This window comes from Myxine glutinosa, chromosome 2 (genome assembly GCF_964187855.1).
Source record: "Myxine glutinosa chromosome 2, kmMyxGlut1.1, whole genome shotgun sequence".
Classification (NCBI taxonomy): Eukaryota; Metazoa; Chordata; class Myxini; order Myxiniformes; family Myxinidae; genus Myxine; species Myxine glutinosa.
This window is the reverse complement of record NC_136262.1, coordinates 32,907,811-32,928,117: the sequence shown is the minus strand read 5'-3', so window position 1 is coordinate 32,928,117 and position 20,307 is coordinate 32,907,811. Positions and strand designations below refer to the sequence as shown.

The window sequence follows — 20,307 nt, the reverse complement described above, 5'->3', positions numbered from 1 at the left end:
CGCCTTTGGGCTTCTTGAAAAGCGCTATATAAAATAAATGTATTATTATTATTATTATTATAAACGACATGAGGAACAATTTGATATAACAACAATGCAAAACTTGTACATAAAAACCTGACATAGGTTACTCTGTTTCAGGTTTATTGACGAGGGTTACACTGGGTAGGATGCCATTGCCTTCCCCGCATTGTTTTGTCCGTTCCCATCCCATTAAATGCTGAGTGTCAAGCAAGGAAGCAGCACGTACCTTTATTTATTTATTTTATTTTATTTTTTAATAGTCTTTGTTATGACTCGGCTGGGGATTGAAACAAACAATGTTTTAAACTTGAATTTGCTTTCTTCAATAAGAGCATTGATTGGACAATAGAACAACCTGGAACTTGATCAGGAAGGAAGTAAAAAATTATGACATTTCAGATGACTTCATCACAGTATTTGATCTTTAATTTTAATTTGTTTGCCCCAATTCAATTTTAAAGATAAATAATTTAATTATTCATTGCACAAATATATCATGAAAACGAATCAACATTACGATTGTTGTGTTTTGTGTTTTCAGGGTTCTAGTTTTGGAACAGAAAGTTCAACTCCATGTCCAGCAAATCAGTTCTTTAATGATGCTAATGGGGTCTGCTGTCTATTTTGTCCCAGGGGTGAGTTCCAAAATAAGAATGCCATTGTTTTTTTTGCATGTTCCTGGAATTTTTCAATCAATCCAACTGGTTTTATACTTCACAGGAGCATACATGGATAAGCCATGTCACCATCCTGGAATTTTTCAATTAATCCATCTGGTTTTATACTTCACAGGAACATACATGTATAAGCCATGTCACCATCCTGGAAGTAATCCTTTGTGCTTCCCTTGTGAAATGGAGAAAACGTACATGGACGAGCAAAGCAACATGTCAACATGCAAGGAATGTCGTGTGTGTGACCCAGGTAAACTATTCTACTCTGTTTACATTTACACTGAATTACTCAAAGTATAAGCTCAAACACAACCAAGTATGAAATATCAGGGAAATAAAATACCGTAAGTGGTGATTGATCCACCATGGAGAGAAGAAAAGCTGACGTTTCAGGCCTTACCTTCCAATGAAGCAGGTATGGCCCGAAACATCAACTTCTCTTCTCTCGAGGGCGGAACAATCACCATTTCAGGTATTTTGTTTCTTATTTGTTTTGACCTATTTTGCCACCCACGCAGATCGATAATTTTGTGTTTTGATTGGTGATGACATTCTTCCCAGCATGAAATTTACATTTGTTATCGGCATTTGAATTTTCATCCACAACGACATAGCTGGTTGTGTTGTGTTAAGTTGTGTAGTGGAATTTCATCCTTTAACATGGAATGGATATCTACCTCTGCCTCCAACGGTGTTTTTTCACTTGCGAAATTGAAAATTTGCAAGTACATTGCTTAGTCTGGTCTGTGATTGTCTGTTTGTAACTTGCGAAAATCGAGGATTTTTCAACGACAGCATATTGTTTGTCACGTGTGTTATTCTGTCTGTCAGTCAATCGACTACAGGTAACAATTTTAACCCAATCTACACCAAATGGTAGCGTTTGTCATGAGGAGGAAGCCTATTGATTCTGATGTCGAAAGGGGTAATTCATTGGTGAAACACCAGCACAGTTGTCTTCGGAGCCTTCGAATCACCCCTTTTAGGATGAGCACTCCTGAAATAATGAAGATGACTTCAGGAAAAAAAATCGTCCCCTCGTTGCAGAATATCTCTGCCTGGAACAATAATCTGAAACGATACTATTAAAGCGCGGCGTTACGCGCGCTGCTTGCGAGCAAGGAGGAAGCGGACAAGCGGTAACTTATAAGCGTCTTTATTTCAGGAGCTCACTGTCACACCGGCGCGCTCCGGGCTGCGCGCCCGGTGTATATCATGAGGCCACGCCTACCCCTCGGGCGTGGCCACCGCCCACTTGGTGCGCGGAATGATGTCACCACGCCAGTGGGCTTTTGTGTCCGCCACACGCGCCCCCCCAGAATTCCCGCGCACCTGGAGGGCCAGTTTGCGGGGCAGACAAATGACCCGGCCGAAGCGCCCCCTGGCGATCGGCGGCGTCCGGGGTGCAGGGATGCCAGGTGGGATGCCCCTGGCTGCCCCTGGGATGGGTGCAGGACCGGGGGGCGGCGTGGCGGCGGGGCTGGGCGGTGCCGGGGGTCCGCCCGCAGGGGGGCGGCCCCGACGTGGGGGTCGGGCCACTGGCGGTGGATGGTCCACGTCGAGGTGGGCCGGCTTGAGGCGGTCTACCGAAATGCGGTCAGGAGTACCGCCGATGTCCAGGGTGAAGTGCTTCGCCCCGGTCTCCAGCACACGAAAAGGCCCGTCGTACGGGGGCCGCAGTGGTGTCCGGTGGGCATCGTGGCGGACGAAGACGTACTCCGCCGTGCGAAGCTCCGGGGCGACGTGCGTCGGTGGGTGCCCGTGGCATGCCGTTGGCACCGTGGCGAACCTCTGGGCGGTCTCTTGCAGAGCGGAGCGCTGCTGTGCCGCGGACCATGGTGCCGTGGAGTCGGGGAGGAACTCGCCCGGCACCCGCTGCGGTTGCCCGAAGACCAACTCCGCCGTGGATGCGCGCAGGTCCTCCTTGGGCGCCGTCCGGAGGCCCAGCAGGACCCAGGCGAGCCTGTCGACCCAGCCGCCGTCGCGGAGGGTGGCCCGGAGCGCGGCCTTCAATGAGCGGTGAAATCGCTCACACAGGCCATTAGCCTGGGGGTGGTAGGCCGTGGTTCGGTGCAGCCGGACCCCGAGCCCCTGCGCGACCGCCCCCCAGAGCTCCGAGGTGAACTGGGGGCCGCGGTCGGACGAGATGTCTGAGGGGGCGCCGAACCGGGCGACCCAGGTGGCGATGAAAGCCTGCGCGACATCGGCCGCCATTGTCGACGCCAAGGGCACGGCCTCCGGCCACCGGGTGGTGCGGTCCACCATGGTGAGGACGTAGGTGAAACCCCGCGAGGGGGGCAGAGGTCCCACCAGGTCCACGTGGACGTGGTCAAACCGGCGTTCCGGCACCGTGAACGGGGCCAACGGGGCCTGGGTGTGCCGGTGCAACTTGGCGCGCTGGCACGCGAGGCACGTCCTGGCCCAGCCGCGGACGGCCTTCCGGAGGCCATGCCAGACGAACTTGTCGGCGATCAGCCTTTGGGAGGCCCTCGCGCCCGGGTGGGACAGGCCGTGGATGGCGTCAAACACCTGGTGCTGCCAGCCCGCGGGCACGATGGGGCGAGGACGCCCGAGGGAGACGTCGCACAAGAGGGCCGCGCCCGCGTCGTCAAACGCCACCTCGGTGACGCGGAGGCCCGTGACGGCGGTCCGCAAGGCCTGGACGTCGGGGTCAGCGGCCTGGTCCACTGCCATCCGGGCATAGTCGATGCCGAGGTGGACTGCGTGGGCGACGGCCCGGGAAAGGCAATCCGCCACCGGGTTGTCCTTCCCCGCGACGTGCTGGATGTCCGTCGTGTACTCGGACACGGCCGAGAGGTGACGCTGCTGCCGGGCCGACCACGGCTCGGTGACCTTGCCCATCGCGAAGATCAGCGGCTTGTGGTCGACGAAGGCAGTGAACGCACGGCCCTCGAGCAGATGGCGGAAGTGCCTGACCGCCAAGTGAAGCCCGAGCAACTCGCGGTCGAAGGTACTGTAACGGCGTTCGGGCGGGCGAAGCTGCCGGCTAAAGAACGCCAGCGGTTGCCTAGCTCCACTTTTGCCACCGCCAGCTTCGTCGGCTCGAGGCGGCGTGCCCGGGCGTAGACCGTTGGCCCGACGGTGGGGATGTGATGGGCCACCCCGTGCTTGACGGCCCCCGCCGAGAAGGTGGGCCGCGTGAGGGCCGGGAAGCCGGCGAGGAGGCGGGTGAATGCGTCCGCTGCCGGAAGCGTACAGACCAACGTGGCCGGAACCGAACCGTTCAGCAAGCCGCTTGGCAAGCCGCTCGTTGAGCTGGGCAACGCACAAGCGAGCGAGCTGAACGTCTCGGCCTGGACAAGACGTCTGCGCTTGACGTCGACCAGGAGCCCATTAGCGCACAGGAAGTCCGCGCCAAGCAGTGCCATGGGCACGTCGGCGGTGACGAACGTCCATCGGAAAACCTGCCCTCCGAACCGCAGAGAGAGGCAGCGTTTTCCGTACGTACGGATGGGCGTCCCGTTCGCGGCAAGCAGCGCGGGGCCCCCACCCGCAGCGTGCTTGTCTGACGTGCCGGCGGGAACGACACTCACCTGCGCTCCCGTGTCACACAGGTAACGGCACCCGGAGAAGGTGTCCGTTATGAACAGCAGGCTGCTCGAACGGCCGGCGCTCATCGCCACTATTGAGCGCCGGCCCGGGCGTTTCCCGACCTGTTGAAGGAGCATGGCGGATGACACTGCCGAGCTTCGTGGCCGAACTTGGCGTGGAACCAGCACCAGGTGGTGGAGCTGGAGGAGCGCGGCTGGCTCTGCCAGGCCGGTGGAGTTGGCGGGTTTCCCCGCGGTGGCGGTTTTCGCCGCGGCGGTGGGCGGGGCGTGGCGGCGGTCACGAGGTGCGTATCAGCATGCTGCGTATGCTGTATAAGCTGATGCTGTGGATCAGCAGCAGCATCAGCAGCATCAGCCACGAGGGCCGCGACGGCCATGCCGACTCTTGCCCGCGTGTCCGAAGCGGTGAAGTACTTGTCCGCCTCGGCTGCCAATGCTCGGGGTTCAGTTAGCCCGGTCCCGGCCAACGCGAGGCGAACCTGCGCTGGAAGTTGGCGACGGAAAAGCACCCGGAATAGAGAACCGGGGGCTTCGTCGCCCAACAGTGACAGCATATGGTCCATTCGGACCGACGGGCGCGTGTCACCGAGCTCGGGGAGATCCAGGAGGCGGTCGGCCCGTGCGTCGTCCGTGAGGCCGAACGTGGCTAGGAGTAGCCGCTTGAGTGCCTCGTACTTGTGGCCGTCCGGTGGGTGGCGAAGGACGGACACAACTCGAGCGGCCGTGCCGGGCCCGAGGGAGGCGACGACGTGGCAATAGCGCGTGTAAACGCCGGTGAGGCGCCGAAGCTGAAATTGGGCTTCGGCCTGGACGAACCAGACTTCGGCCTGAGCCTCCCAAAATTCGGGAAGTTTGATGAAGTTGGCCATGGCAATGGCGTCGCGTGTGGAAGGATCGCTCCGGCAGATCCAACGTCGAGGGGGTCACCAGTAAAGCGCGGCGTTACGCGCGCTGCTTGCGAGCAAGGAGGAAGCGGACAAGCGGTAACTTATAAGCGTCTTTATTTCAGGAGCTCACTGTAACACTGGCGCGCTCCGGGCTGCGCGCCCGGTGTATATCATGAGGCCACGCCTACCCCTCAGGCGTGGCCACCGCCCACTTGGTGCGCGGAATGATGTCACCACGCCAGTGGGCTTTTGTGTCCGCCACACTATACTCGAAACTATACTCTGAGGTTCCTGGACTTCAGACCAGACTTTGGTGGGTTAAACCGGTGTATGAGCGCTCAACCGTCCCTCTTCCCTCAGAGCATATTTCTGGTGTGGGAAGTAATAATATTTGTCTGAAGACCTTTGAGGTTCTGTATATCCAGGTGACATAGCTTGCTCTAAGGGCCATTTTGGAATCGGTGTCCATAATAATCTTCCTCTTTCCTTTTGGAATGCCTTAAAGGACAAGGCATTTGCTGAAAGATGTATTGTAAAATCCTCTACTTCCTATTTCTACTGGAAGGTCGTTTACAGACCATGCTCCATGTTCACAATCAGCTACCAGGTCTTCGTATTTGCCTTTCTTTCTGCCATATGCAATAGACAGGTTCTCCTCCATCAGGACTGTCAATTCAATATTGATGACATTCTTAGTTACTGCCGAATAGATGGTGATATCAGGCAGTTTGGCAGTTTCCGTAATTTGTGGAGGGAACACGATTGGCTTATGGTCTTCATCCATCAGAAACATCCACTCATTAGCCTTCTGTAGGATGTCCTATGTTTCTACCCATGGAAGTGGCGAGGCTGGGTTCCTGAAGGATGGACCATCAGCTGAACGGAATGCAATCGTGGGAATGGAGCTTGGCTTTGATACAATACTGGTCTTCGTATTTGCATCTTTGATAGAAGGAGCCAGGCCTGATGCAATCATTCTTAGTGTTTGGTCATGGCACCACTACCAGTTGTATCTTCCATTTTAGAGTGAGTAGCTGCATCCATTTAAGATGTGGAGCAGTGTGCTATGGTGATGGTGACACAGCTGACCAGTCCAAGGTTGGTTTTTCCCCACAGTCTTAGGTTGGCCTGGGGAAGGGAGTTGGTCGTGCATAGCGTTGATGTGGAATGACAGCAGTTCCGGTATCCATACATAGAGGAGTTTCTTCCATGATGTATCAGTCTGTATGGCAGAATCCCATCTCAACCACTGTCCTTGTTTAGCACATCCATACAGATAGACCAATATGTCTTCCTCATCGATATCCTTTCCCAAATTGGTGAGGCTTTTCCTGTGTTCCCTTCTGGACATGTCTCTTATCAGCGTTTGATTTTCCTGAAGCTGAAGCCTGCTCAGTCGGTTTGACCTCTGCACATCTCATTCAGGATAAGGTGTCGCTCCTTCCGTTCTAACTCTTTCACACCATTCCCCCTAGCCTTGTCTTTCTTTGTTTCTAAGCAATCTCTGCACAGTGTTTGGGTCTTTCCATCCCTGGAGTGTTTGTTGAGGTGGTACTTGGTGACCTGCATATATTTCACGGAGGTGGTAAGCCTTTTCAGTTGTAGACCATACCTCTTTCTTGTTCTGTAGAGGGCACTGTTGGAAATACATCTGCTTACCCCTGCCCTTCTATTCAGGTACTTGATGCAGGTTGCCTCTTGACTCTCAATGTAAGATATTGGGAAGTTATAGATAGTGAACTCCCAGGTCATGGCACAATTGCATTGTTGTATATCCACATCTTTACGATTCCAGACAGATTGCTTTTCTTGGCTGTTTGTAACATGGCTACCAGCTTCATCTTGACCATTTCTCTGATGTTATCATCTTTCAAATCTTCGTAGATCAGCTTTCCGAGGAATCATATGGGTTGACTGTGGATATACGTGATCTGATTTTCATTAATTTCGAGTTGGGGAACATAGGCTATACGTAGTGTGTTCAAAAAGTATCCGACCTTTATTTTTCGTGCGTAAAAAAAAAAGAAGCTAGGGAGGCGTTGATTGGTGAACGTATGTAGGCGATCCTAATGCGCACGCGTGAATTTTTTCCCACCTGCAGAAGCTGTCATTCGACGGCAGACCGCCGATGAGTGAGGACATGTAAGTGAGCGCCATCGGATTTTCGTTTTTGACAAAATGACGGAAAAACTTGAACAACGCTAATGCATCAAATTTTGTGTTTCATCAAACTTGCATCAAAACTGCAACTTGGTTTCTGGGTCGTACCCATAAACCCAGGACTCATCGCCAGTGATCACAGTGTTGAGGAAGCTGGGATCGCTGTTCACAGTCTCCAGCATGTCCTGTGCGATCTCCAAACGGAGTTGCTTCTGCTCAATCGTTAGCAGCTTTGGTATGAACTTCGCTGAGATTCTCCTGAAGCCCAAATCCTCCTTCATAATGGAATGAACGGTGTTGAATCTTGCGGATCGTTTCCACTTGGGAATCGCCAAGCTTTACACAAAATTTGATGCAGTAGCGTTGTTCAAGTTTTTCCGTCATTTTGTCAAAAACGAAAATCCGACGGCGCTCACTTACATGTCCTCACTCATCGGCGGTTTGCCGTCGAATGACAGCTTCTGCAGGTGGGAAAAAATTCACGCGTGCGCATTAGGATCGCCTACATACGTGCACCAATCAACGCCTCCCTAGCTTCTTATTTTTTACGCACGAAAAATAAAGGTCGGATACTTTTTGAACACAGTAGTATGTTGTGTCTTATGTCCTCCACGCCTCTGCTCTGCCTTTGGGACAACTTTCTTCATAGCGTGGGACTTCGATTTGGAAGGCTTAGCTTTCATGTTTCGTGTCCACTGAAGGAACGTTTGAACCTTGTTGATTTGTTGACATTCTTCTGGACTTTTTGCTAATCCTTGGTTTAGTCCAATCCTTGGTTTTCACACATATAAACAGCTCATCATAGTACTTGAACACGATCTTCCTGATATGAGCTGGAATGTGGTACCACTCAAGTGCAAACTGTACTGTATGAGGTTATGTAGCACAGTGCCATCTGCATTTTGTAGGTCAAGCCAGGTTGTCACTATCGGTTTTTTATTATTTTTGGTGTCGAGGAGCATTTCAGTTAGTGCCTCCTTTTGTTCTACACAGCCTGATATTTTTTTTGGTTCTTTGTGGAAGGATACCCATTCCAAGGTTACAACTGGAATTCGTCAGTTATGGGTCTGAAGCAAGAAGGATTACTCGTATTCTCCTGTTTTGATATCAGGAGCATCTCTCCTACTCTCCAACAACTGGGTATGGAGGCAGTTCTCCATATATATTACATATAAACTTGTGTAGCACCTTTGTTGCTCTTGGACATTTCTTTCATACTAAGTATGGAATACGATTAGTTCCAGGAGCACTGGCATATCTTCTTTTCCGGAGATAGGCATTCAGTTCTGACAAGCTTGGTGGTTTAGTTTTGAATGGGGTCTTGGTTTTTAGTGGTCTTTTCATGCCCTTCAGTATTTCATATTTGTAATTACGTTTTTTTAAAATCGTTATTAACATCCTTAAATAACTTTTCAGAAACTACTTTGCTGAAGGATGGAGATCTATTTTGCTTCATTCAGCATCCGTTTTGCTTACTGGTCCCGGATTTCGTCTGAATTGTTGCTGAGCTTTATTGGCAGATATTCGTTCTTGTGATTTCAATTCTAATTTCCTCACTATGTTGTGGAGTCTTACTAACTTGTAAGTTCGTAAGACTTATTCTCCTTGTTAGTAAGACTCTAGTTAGTTAGACTTACTCTCCTTGTAAGTCTTACTCCTGTTATGGAGTCTTTCCTGAGGTTTGCTACGAGTGTTTCATTTCTATCTTTTAGGGCTTGTTTAAACTGATGCTTGGTAGCTTTCTCAAGGCATCTCAATTTCCTTCGTTGTCTCGTAGACTGCTGCTTTTTGTTAGTCTTCTATGTTACTGATTTCATACCGAATCTGTCCACAAGACTTTTGTAGACATAATTTTCCAAATTTTCTAGTTGCTCATCAAGGCTGTTTCCTATTTCTAATAATTTTCATGTTTCAACTTCAAGGTGAAATTTCTAAATCCACAATTTTCATCCGATTTACTTGAAAATTGATCAGGATTTGCAGAGGGGGTCGCCAAGCCCAGGGAGCCCAGGGAGAAAATAAAGAGAGACCGACAAAGGGATGCATGGGTATGGTTGAGGGTTAGGTGAAAATGCAGGGGGTGGATGAGGATAGAGAAAGAAAATATGAGGTGGGGTGGGTTAACAGGGGTAGAAAATATCATGGTTTTGGATTGGTGATGATCTGAGATGGTCGTGAGTCGTCGTCTTGAAGACCTCAAGGGAAGAATGAGATTGCAGAGAATATGGAAGTTGGTTCCTCGTGTGGGGAAAATGAGGAACAAATGAGTGGAAATTAGCAATGATTCTGGATTTTTGGAGTTTCACGAGAAGGGGGTTGCTGGTGGATCGTGATTGTAATGGAGTGAAGTGAAGAGTAAAATTTATTGTACTCTTATAAATTTTACAACCTGGTGAAGGAGTTCTACATTTGATAAATGTGAGGGGCCTTCATAGAATTCTCCGAACGACATATGATAATCCAAGACATATGTCACATTTTATATTTTTGTGTCTCTGCCGACAAAGGATGCTTTATGTTTTTGGGTTGTCCGTCTGTCTGTCCATTCTTCCGTCCATCGGTGATGGGTTTTCATTGCCACAATAACTTAAGAACAGCTAAAGGGATCGAAGTCAAACTTGGTACAAATATGTATGATGATGCAATTATGATCCGATTAGATTATGGGGTCAATAGGTCAAAGGTCAGAGGTCCCGTTAGGTAAAAATTCTTACCGAGCTTTGTGTGTGAACCAGTAATAGGATTTTGACCGAATTTGGAAGAAGTATATTTTGTGATGCAAAGATGAACTAATTAGATTTTGGCATCAAAGATCAGAAGTCAAATCGGGTAAAAATGTGACACTTGAGTACAGCTGAATGGATTTAAATCAAACTTGGTACAAATATGTTTAATGATGTTGAAATATGGGCGGAGGCATATCTGTCGACGTCGTGACGTCAGAGTGCTGTTCTAGTTTCATTATCTCTTCGCTCACTCTCCCATGTTTTCTATTTTCTTCCACAGAGACCGAGGTTGAAGAGAAAAAGTGTGACATACACAATAACCAACAATGTGTTTTCCGTGAAGGTTTCTACATGAAAGGGAACGAATGTGTGATGGAGAGCACTCTGGGATGTAAGGACACAAGTAAAAGCAAACAAATCAGTGTTTTTCCTGCCTTCCTCGACCCGTCTCCTGTTTTGAAATCATCATCCCTGGTCAAGCAAATTAAACTGCTGTTTAACATCCTTTAACAGGTGAAACTGGTTCAGCATCGAACAAGTATCTTCCATGGTGGTTTTGGGTCTTCTTGATTGTGATCCTCCTGAACATGTTATTCATTTTCCTTTTTGGTAAGTCTCAAGTGTAATGTTATTGTTCTTAGGAATGGGGATGTTTGTGTGAGTATAAATAATATTGAGCATAAATATTGTGACTCCCATTGACCTTCTGACAAGAATTACAAAAGGTGAAAATGAGAGGAAAACACACGAAGAACTAGAGTTCATAAGACACGTTACATCTACACAGTGTTAAAATTTATACTTCAGTTTAAATATGAGATTTTAAAGATAATTATAAAACAATTCTGGAAGTTTCGCGCTGTTGAAGCAGTCTTATACACCACCTTATTTAACACGTCAGTACTGCTAAATGGTCGGGTTTTAAAACTGCAAATAAGAAGATTTGTGTTCTACAGTATTTATTTATATATTTCAATTATAATAAAATATAGATTCTAAAAGTCATATAAATTAATTACGGAATTTACCGCCATTTTACCACCTTTGGCGCAGTGTCTATTACATCCCCTATCGAAAACGTTACATTTGTTATTCGTCCTGTTAATTGGGTCCTTTATGATGTTAAAATCAGTAAGTTTTCTGGTTGGAGACAGACCAGCAGACAAAGTGAAAATATTATTCCATTCTGGTGGAGACAAATTCATATACAAAGTACTCTTAAACAGCATGTTTGTTTTCTGTTTCATTGTTCGATTTGTGTTCAAAATATACCATTAAAATGAAATAAGTTGTTCCTCGATCATAAACTGACGTTTGTAGACAGACAGACAGATGGACGGACATGAACCAATTGCTTAACACCGCTTTTCGCTTCGCGTGTGCGGGGTAATTATTTCAAAAAGGTTATTTAATCGAAAATATCTACAAGTACTCAACTCCATGAATTTACAATCGTTGATCAAATTGCAGAAACAGCAAAAGTAAAAATATATAAATCATGTAAATATAAAATATAATCCCCCCTCTTCTTTTCCCGATTGTTCATTCACTTTCTTGTTGTGTCAAACTGTAGGCCCCATTGTCCCACTTCGAGTTTGTTGTCTTTTTAACACAAAACCTCACTCTTGCATGAACATAAAAATTGTATATAAATCTCTCGACTTGATCACCTTGCCTTTGTGAACCAGCTCAATCAGCTTGCGTTACAAAACAAACAACCATCTCAAAACATAACCACCACCACCACCAACTCAACTTCACTCGACTCAATATCAGAGAAAACACGTGTGCACGACAAGCACCACAATTAACTTGCAAGATCTTTGAAAAAATATTTAAAAGTCGTAGTAAAAAAAAAAAAAATCACATTATTTCTCCAAAATAAAACCTTCACCAATGTGGAGAATCACAAAGAAGTTTAATTTGTACATCGAGCCGAATGGATCACTTTGTTTTTGATAGTCATGGACTCATGTGATTCGTGCCTGGACTTTGCTTAAAGTTTTGTTATTTTACAGGGAAATGTCAACCGAGTGTGAATGGAGTTTTTAAAATAATCTGTAATCTCTTGCTGATGTGATGTGATTTGATGAATAAAATCATCCTTGGAAGGAGATGACGGGTTTGAGAATGATGATGCTTTCTGTGCAAGGAATGTGAAAAATTCCTTTTTAAACTTCATTCTTTTCTTCTCATTTCAGTGAAACGATGCTTTTGTCCATGGGTAGGTCTGGAATCATTTCCCCCCATTATGTTATTTGAAATCTTCACTTTCATGGCTTATTTTTCTGTATTTATGAAATTTGTAAAACTTAATTAATTTGGTACAGCGATGGATGATATCTTTGTACGGGGTTTTAAATTCACCATAAATGTGCAGCAACTCACTGTATAATTTCAAAGAATGAACAAATCTGTGATACATTATGTTTCTGGGGGTTAATTCAAACTTGTGTTTTTAATTGTGAAGTTTTTAATTCTCTCATCTTCATGACAAACACTTGGTATTGGTAAATTACATGATTTAATGTGAGTTCTTTGTGAATCAGCCCTGTTTCTTCCGCAAAAGGTAAAAAATATTATATAACTTTATCCATGTATGATGTTATCAACAAGGGAAAGTTGAGACATGGGGGCCAGCCCAAAGGGGAGAGCTGTACTCCAAGCTGTGAATTAAGGCCTTCTAGGTTATCAAAAGTTGAGATTGGCCAAGGAAAGAATGCACGATGGAGGATGCCCAATCAGCAGTTGGCTTCAGAGGTAATATTGGTCATATGATCTGCCCAAGAAAACATCATGACTGATAGTCAGGTTCACTATGTTTTTTCGTTCAAAATTTTGGTAGATTAGCAAAACTATACATTTTTGGAATATTCAGAGCATGAGGAATCCAAAAATTAATGTTTACATTTGCGTAGACACGTTTGCGAAAATGACACCCAGGACAGTGATGAAGATCTGTAAAAGCATATTCCTGAACGGTATAGACCTCGTAGATCCTGTGTATAGGACTTATAGTTCAATCTGATACTACCTATAACTTCCTATAACAACCTATAACTTCAAAGGACTTGCAATATCATGTATTATGTAATACAGTTATATCACAAATATAAAGACAATGGTTTTCAATTACCTTTGTTTGTTGCTTTTCTATAATCCTGAGCACTATTTTGAGGCCTTTATTGGATTCCTTGACCCAGAAAACATAGGATTAGCATATTTAATTAAGTCTCTAGGTTGACTAGAAGCCGAGATCGCGCAAAATATGTATTTTATGGCGGCCATTTTCAAAATCCAAAATGGCGGCCATGCAGGTGTCTGTGCAAATGCCAACATTGATTTTCAGATTCTCCATGCTCTGAAGATTCCAAAAATATACAGGTTTGCTAATCCCAAAATTTTGAAAGAAATTATATTTGTTAACATAGTGAACCTGACTATCTTCATCACTGTCCTGAGTGTCATTTTCGCAAAGGTGTCTACGCAAATGTAAACATTAATTTTTGGATTCCTCATGCTCTGAATATTCCAAAAATGTATAGTTTTGCTAATCTACCAAAATTTTGAACGAAATTATATTTGTTAACATAGTGAACCTGACTATGATGGTGAGTCCCAAAAGTTTCACTAAACATCTTGAAGTGGTTTGTTTCTGAAGTAGATGTGAGGGTTTGTCAGATGGTCCTTTCAGAGTAACAAGTTACTTTTCAGTAACTTTCCTAGTAACAGATCCTAGTAACTACAGAACAATCAGCCTTCTCCCAATTATCAGCAAAGTCATGGAATCCATCATTGCTTCGGATATGAAATCTTTCCTCTTCTCCAATGGCTTGATCTCTGATCATCAATTTGGTTTCAGACCAGGTCACTCCACTCTGGACATGCTGCTTCTGCTGTCTCAACAATGGATGGAGGTCCTCAATGCCAAACAGGAAATTAGAGCTGTCTCCCTCGATATATCACGTGCTTTCGATACGGTCTGGCACCCCGCTCTGCTCACCAAACCCTCCTCCTTTGGTATCCATGGAAATCTCCACGCATGGCTGGCGGACTTCCTCTCTAGTCGTAGTCAACGTGTGGCCCTGAATGGGTTTCTCTCATCTCCTCTTCCTGTTCAGGCTGGAGTTCCCCAAGGCAGTGTTCTGGGCCCTGTGCTTTTTCTGGTCTTCATCAATGATCTCTCCGACTCTCTTGAAAATCCTCTCTATCTCTTTGCTGATGATTCCACTCTCTGCCGCTCCATTCCTCATCCCTCAGATCGGCAGTCTGCAGCCTCCTCACTCTCTGCAGACCTGGACAAAATCACTGACTGGGCAAACAAGTGGAAGATGTCTTTGAATCCTGACAAATCTCACTCTCTTACGATGTCTCTCCGAAAAGACCGACTGGACAACCCTCCCATCCACTTTCTGAATAATCCTCTCCAAGAAGTTCTGTCACTCAAGCTTTTGGGTCTCACTATCTGCCATGATCTTTCCTGGAAAAACCACATTTCAAATCTGGCCTCCAAAGCCAGTCGCCGACTGGGCATCCTGGGTCGTGTGAAGTCCTTCCTTGGCACACCTGAGCTCCTCACCACATAGAAGGCTTTCATCCGCAGCTCAATGGAATACTGCTCTCCCCTCTGGGCTGGTGCTGCTCCCTCACACCTAGCTCGTCTCACGCTGTTGAAACCAAAGCGTTCAGAATCATTGGAATCTCCCACGATGAAGCTAACTCCAAGGGCCTTTCACTCACTCATCGCAGGCAGGTTGGTGGTCTTTCTGTCTTCTACCTACTCCTCTCCGGCCTTGCTCCTCCAGCTCTCTCTGGGCTCTGTCCCCCAAATATTCCTAAAGGTCGCACAAGATCTGCCTGCAACCCTCTTCTGGTTAAACTGCCAAAATCAAGACTCTCTGCTCACCTTCACCCTTTCATTTCTCTTTTCTCCCGCCTCTGGAACAAACTCCCCCACTCCCTTCAATCCCACTCCTCCCTCAGGTCTTTAAAACAGCTGTTCATCACCATCTCTTATCTTCCCCCACCCAAAACCTTGATCTGTTCTACCCCTGCTAATTTCACCCCAAATCCTCTTTTTTTGAAATACCAACTTCTTTCCTGGAAGTCCTTGGTGTCCTTGTGTTTATATTTCTGCCACCCCCCCCCCACCCCCTTCCCACGCCGCCTCCCTCCATGCCCTCTCCCTCCCACACATTCCCGATGTCCCTCACAAATGTTGTGTTTATGTGCTTCCCCTTCTCTCCCCATCTTGTCTACCGCTCCCCTTTTTATACACATTTTTTTTGTTTGTCTGTTTGATTTGTTTGTGTGATAAATGTTAGCTCTTTCACGAGCCTCGATTATGTATACAAAAAAACAAACAAACAAAAAAACAACAACAGGGTGAGTGTGAGGAAAATGCCTCGGTTGAATGGTATTCCAAGTGTTGATCCAGCTCCTGATTGTATCAAGGTCTGTAGAGAGGGAAGAGACTTCTGCATGCTGTCTGAAGGATGAGAAATGATATGGCCAAGAGTCGATCAAAAGCAGGATTGTCCAGGAGCTGATGCCACAGGATTTTCCAGGGAATAAAAGATCATGAAGGGGAGGAAGAGGACTGGGCTCCAGATTGGGAAAATTGGCACCTTAGGGAACTCGATCCTTCACGCGGGAGAATGTGTGAGAACAGAGGATCTTCTTAAGTGGTACACTCTGCGAGTGGAAGAAGTCAGTAATGCATTGGAGGAGATGGCCTTGCACACCAGACGCAGAGAGTTTGGAGATCAGGGCAGGGTGCCAGACTATGAAATGCTCGAAATATGTCCAGAGAGCCGGCATTGCTCTCACGTCTGTGATTGAGGATTTTCATCCATTGGTGGGAGTGTAGAGGCATCATGTTCGGGGTAGAATGATAGGGTCGGAAACAATAATGATGATCTGAGATCAGACAGTTGGAGAAAAGGAAGGCTTTGATGCCAATTGCAATGCGAGATTCAATGACGTAGCTTATGATTGGAAGCAAGCTAATAGGCCTATAGTTAAAAGGTTCCATTACTGCGATGTTTTTGGTAAACTTCCGGGCAGAGAAAATTGACAAAGGATGAACAAGAGCAGCAGAGCAGATTTTTAGGATGCATGCACTGATGTCTTCTGGGCATGTTGCATAATCAGAGTCGAGGTTTGCCAGACACCTCTCCACCTTCAGTGTGAAAGACAGTGTCCAGGGTACGGGAGGTGAGGGCAGGGAATATGTAGGGAGTGGGGGCTCAGGTATGCAAGATTTCAAAGCAAAGCTGAATTGAGGCTTTCCGCCTTCTCAACAGCAGAGTCAACTACGGCTGTGGTACCACAGTGGGGAATTGAGTTCGTGACAAACTGCAAATCCGTTACCAGAACGGGGTTAACCTGTTGAACCTGAAGAGACAATACCCAGGGATAAACACCGATAAATCGTGGACATCTTGTGGGAGGAAGGATTCTGTTGGGGAGATAATATCAGGTGTACAATTGCAGCTTGGGTTGAGAGATTTGTCAAATTGTAGTGAAAACCTTGGATTTTTTAGGTCCAGAGTGCAAGAGAAGTGCTGTTGACAAGGACGTGAAAGAGGGGAGGAGGTGGGGCGGCACACTGGGGAAGCAGGGATGGGGCAGCACGCTGGGGAAGCAGTGATGGGGCGGCAGGGACGGGGCGGCACATTGGGGGAAGCAGGGACGGGACGGCACGCTGGGGAAGCAGGGACGGGGCGGCACACTGGGGGAAGCAGGGACGGCTCGCTGGGGAAGCAGGGACGGGACGGCACGCTGGGGAAGCAGGGACGGGACGGCACGCTGGGGAAGCAGGGACGGCACGCTGGGGAAGCAGGGATGGGACGGCACGCTGGGGAAGCAGGGACGGGACGGCACGCTGGGGAAGCAGGGACGGGACGGCATGCTCGGGAAGCAGGGGCGGGGCGGCATGCTGGGGAAGCAGGGACGGGGCGGCACGCTGGGGAAGCAGGGACGGGGCGGCACGCTGGGGAAGCAGGGACGGGACGGCACGCTCGGGAAGCAGGGGCGGGGCGGCATGCTGGGGAAGCAGGGACGGGGCGGCACGCTGGGGAAGCAGGGACGGGGCGGCACGCTGGGGAAGCAGGGGCGGGGCGGCACGCTGGGGAAGCAGGGACGGGACGGCACGCTAGGGAAGCAGGGACGGGACGGCACGCTGGAGAAGCAGGGACAGGACGGCATGCTCGGGAAGCAGGGGCGGGGCGGCATGCTGGGGAAGCAGGGACGGGGCGGCACGCTGGGGAAGCAGGGACGGGACGGCATGCTGGGGAAGCAGGGACGGGACGGCATGCTCGGGAAGCAGGGGCGGGGCGGCACACTGGGGGAAGCAGGGACGGCTCGCTGGGGAAGCAGGGACGGGACGGCACGCTGGGGAAGCAGGGACGGGACGGCACGCTGGGGAAGCAGGGACGGCACGCTGGGGAAGCAGGGACGGGACGGCACGCTGGGGAAGCAGGGGCGGGGCGGCACGCTGGGGAAGCAGGGACGGGACGGCACGCTGGGGAATCAGGGACGGGACGGCACGCTGGGTAAGCAGGGACGGGACGGCACGCTGGGGAATCAGGGACGGGACGGCACACTGGGTAAGCAGGGACGGGACGGCACGCTTTGGAAGCACGCTGGTAAAAGTGATTTTGTTTGCTCATTCAATCAAACATGTTCATGCTGTGGCCTGTTCTAATTAGCTGGAGGGAAAGTTTTTTCACGTTTGTGTTGACACATTTATGCTTAAAATTACCTGAAACATTCTACGTCCTATCAATAATCTTTATTGTACAATGCGATTTTGCTTGGAGAGTTTGAGAATAAAATGAACTCTGATCTGTTATTCTCAACTCACCGAAAACCCGATTTACCTGTTCAGGCTCGTTTCACGTTTGACAAACATGGTCGTTCCAGAAAACAAACTGCTATCATATCAAGACTGATGAACAATCTGACAGACTTCCTGAAGTTGTCTCATAAACTCGAGTGACAATGTTGTTGCAAATTGAAGTAAAGAGTAAGTCAATGCGTATAAAGAAGGCTAAAGTTTCATGTGTTTTGTCCATCGATCTCTGCAATTATTTATTTCATGATCGCATCCTAAATTAATCTTTTAACTTTGCTAAACAGATCCCCTTCGAAGGTTCGTCTATTTCCTTCTCGTCCCTACTGATGCTCATTCATCCCCTTATTGTTTGTCTATTGTCCCATTCTTCCATTGTCGATCTGTCACCTTCTACCTCCTTTCATGTCACTCTTCCATGATTGGAGGACTTCTCGACTGCTTTCAGAAAAGACTTCACTTTTTCATTTCGACTAAAAAAATGTACATTTCCAGAACACATTGGTGTCCAATGAGCATTACAAGCTTATACTGTGTTGTTTTGACAAACATCGATTGTTTTGTCTTTGTAGGGATGCGTACAAGGAATGTAAGAAAACAAGAAAAAGACAACTCCATCCATTCAGCCCAAGTGACCACCAATCCCACAACTTCGGGCAGATTACAATCACAACAGAAACAGAGATCCTTGAGGATTATTTTTAATTATTGGTTGGAGAGGATAAGTTTCACACATCATTGAATGAAGTGATTTGGGGGTGGGAGAGTTGTAGGGCAGGAGGTTTCACAAGGACCTCCATTGCCACTACCAGACCCGAGTAATGAATCTCTCTTCAGGACCAAAGGTTTTAACATCTGGACTGAAAAAGGTTTTTTTATAGGTTTTTTTTTTATAACTTAGAGGAGTTGTGCCAAGAAGGTACGTCAGGGTTGTGTGTCTACTACTCGCTATCAAGGTGGGCTTCTGTCTGGGTTGTGTGTCTGCTACTCGCTATCTGCACATTATATGTGAGAAGGTACTGCCTCTTGTGGCCAACTTTGTTTTTTTCTATCGTAATTTTGCCATAGGTTTGGATTTATTTGAAGCAACGTGTGCTTATTTTATTTATTTTCTCTCTGAGGAGTATTTCCGTGTTACATTGGGCGACAAACACAGACAGTATTCGCCTATTTATGTTTACCCAGCAGGGACCCACCGGACATCTGCGCATTGTAAATGATGCGACTTCATTACTTCAATGGAACAATAGGAGATTCCCTTCATCCGGTATCTTTGTGAATGAATGAATGAATGAATGAATGATCGTTTTAAGGCCATTTTCCCCGCTAGAGCAGGGGTTAGCCTTGTGGGCCCCATGACAATCATGGTTCCCTGTTTGAGGCAATGTTTTTATGGCCGGATGCCCTTCCTGACGCCAACCCTTGGTCACGCTCTTAGGATGCGCAGGGATACGGTGTACCTATTCTAAACCGGGGTACACACCATGATCATTAACTGCATAAAGTCATTAACTGATTAACTGTATATATAAAATATTTTGATGTCCTTTTGTTCTCCCTCCCCGTTTACCGAATAAACTCGCACATGAAGTCACTTGGTCTCTGAGTGATTGGAGTTGCCCTGATAAAAAATGGCTTTTGTTGTTAATCTTCCATTAAAGCAGTGGTTCTTCACCTTTTTCTCAACAGGGAATGACAAAGGTCACCGATAAATGACCACGGACTGCCAATTATGAACCACGTACTTAATGTTCTCTACTGTCTATACTTTCGCAGGCCATAAATCTCTAACCTTTTGGTAATTTTTGGTTGTTTTACAATTGCTTAGTTTACCTGCCTTTGATGTCACAAACCTTCGAGTAAACATGAAGTGCTTGATGGAATTACTTGAAAACGTGGTGTTATACTCATTGCCATGAAAAAGGGAAAAAAATGTTGCCCCTTGCACTGTCACGCCATGTGCTGTCATGGCGCCTAAGAACAGATCAAACCCTAACCCTAACAAATCTTCGCTTGTGTGTAAATAATATATGCAGGGAAAATGTAGTTGGAACTGCTCACCGCATATTCACGAACATACACAGTGTGAAGGGGAACTGTTTCTGATTTCCCCAGCAGGCTCAGCTCTTCTACTCTTTTTGAAGTAGAACACCGTGGGATCTTTAACGTCGGCCAACTCATGCTGGCAAACAGGATGCCTGGTTAAACATCCATTCGAAGGATTGGCACACACATTGACGAATCACCCAACCTGCGAAGCACCAGGATGACAGTTTGTAGCTGGGTTGGGATTCAAACCCATACTAGACACGAGACAGCTTAGAGGAGATTGTGTGTATCTCAAAGCCATCCTGCCAGGCCAACACTCACTGAGGCCTTTCACCATGTTTTCCCTTATGTCCAGACCCT

General features: G+C 47.4%; 1 protein-coding gene and 1 long non-coding RNA gene across 6 annotated transcripts in view; one reads left to right on the top strand and one right to left on the bottom strand.

Annotated features, from left to right (window-relative positions):
- Positions 1-19,492, top strand: part of LOC137421906 (tumor necrosis factor receptor superfamily member 6) — a 50,045-nt gene extending 30,553 nt beyond the window's left edge. For 3 of the 5 annotated variants that reach the window (XM_078773167.1, XM_078773168.1, XM_078773166.1), the window contains 7 exons: positions 566-659; positions 817-948; positions 10,324-10,434; positions 10,557-10,652; positions 12,245-12,267; positions 17,935-18,072; positions 18,471-19,492. In XM_078773167.1, coding sequence (XP_078629293.1) covers positions 566-659; positions 817-948; positions 10,324-10,434; positions 10,557-10,652; positions 12,245-12,267; positions 17,935-18,045 — 567 coding nt within the window. In that variant the 3' untranslated portion in view covers positions 18,046-18,072; positions 18,471-19,492. The remainder of the gene's footprint in view (positions 1-565; positions 660-816; positions 949-10,323; positions 10,435-10,556; positions 10,653-12,244; positions 12,268-17,934; positions 18,073-18,470) is intronic. The other 2 variants (XM_078773170.1, XM_078773169.1) reach the window with 1 other exon arrangement.
- The window catches only part of LOC137422652 (uncharacterized), a 1,758,619-nt gene that overhangs the window by 1,736,561 nt on the left and 1,751 nt on the right, over positions 1-20,307 (bottom strand). The gene's annotated exons all lie outside the window — the stretch shown is intronic.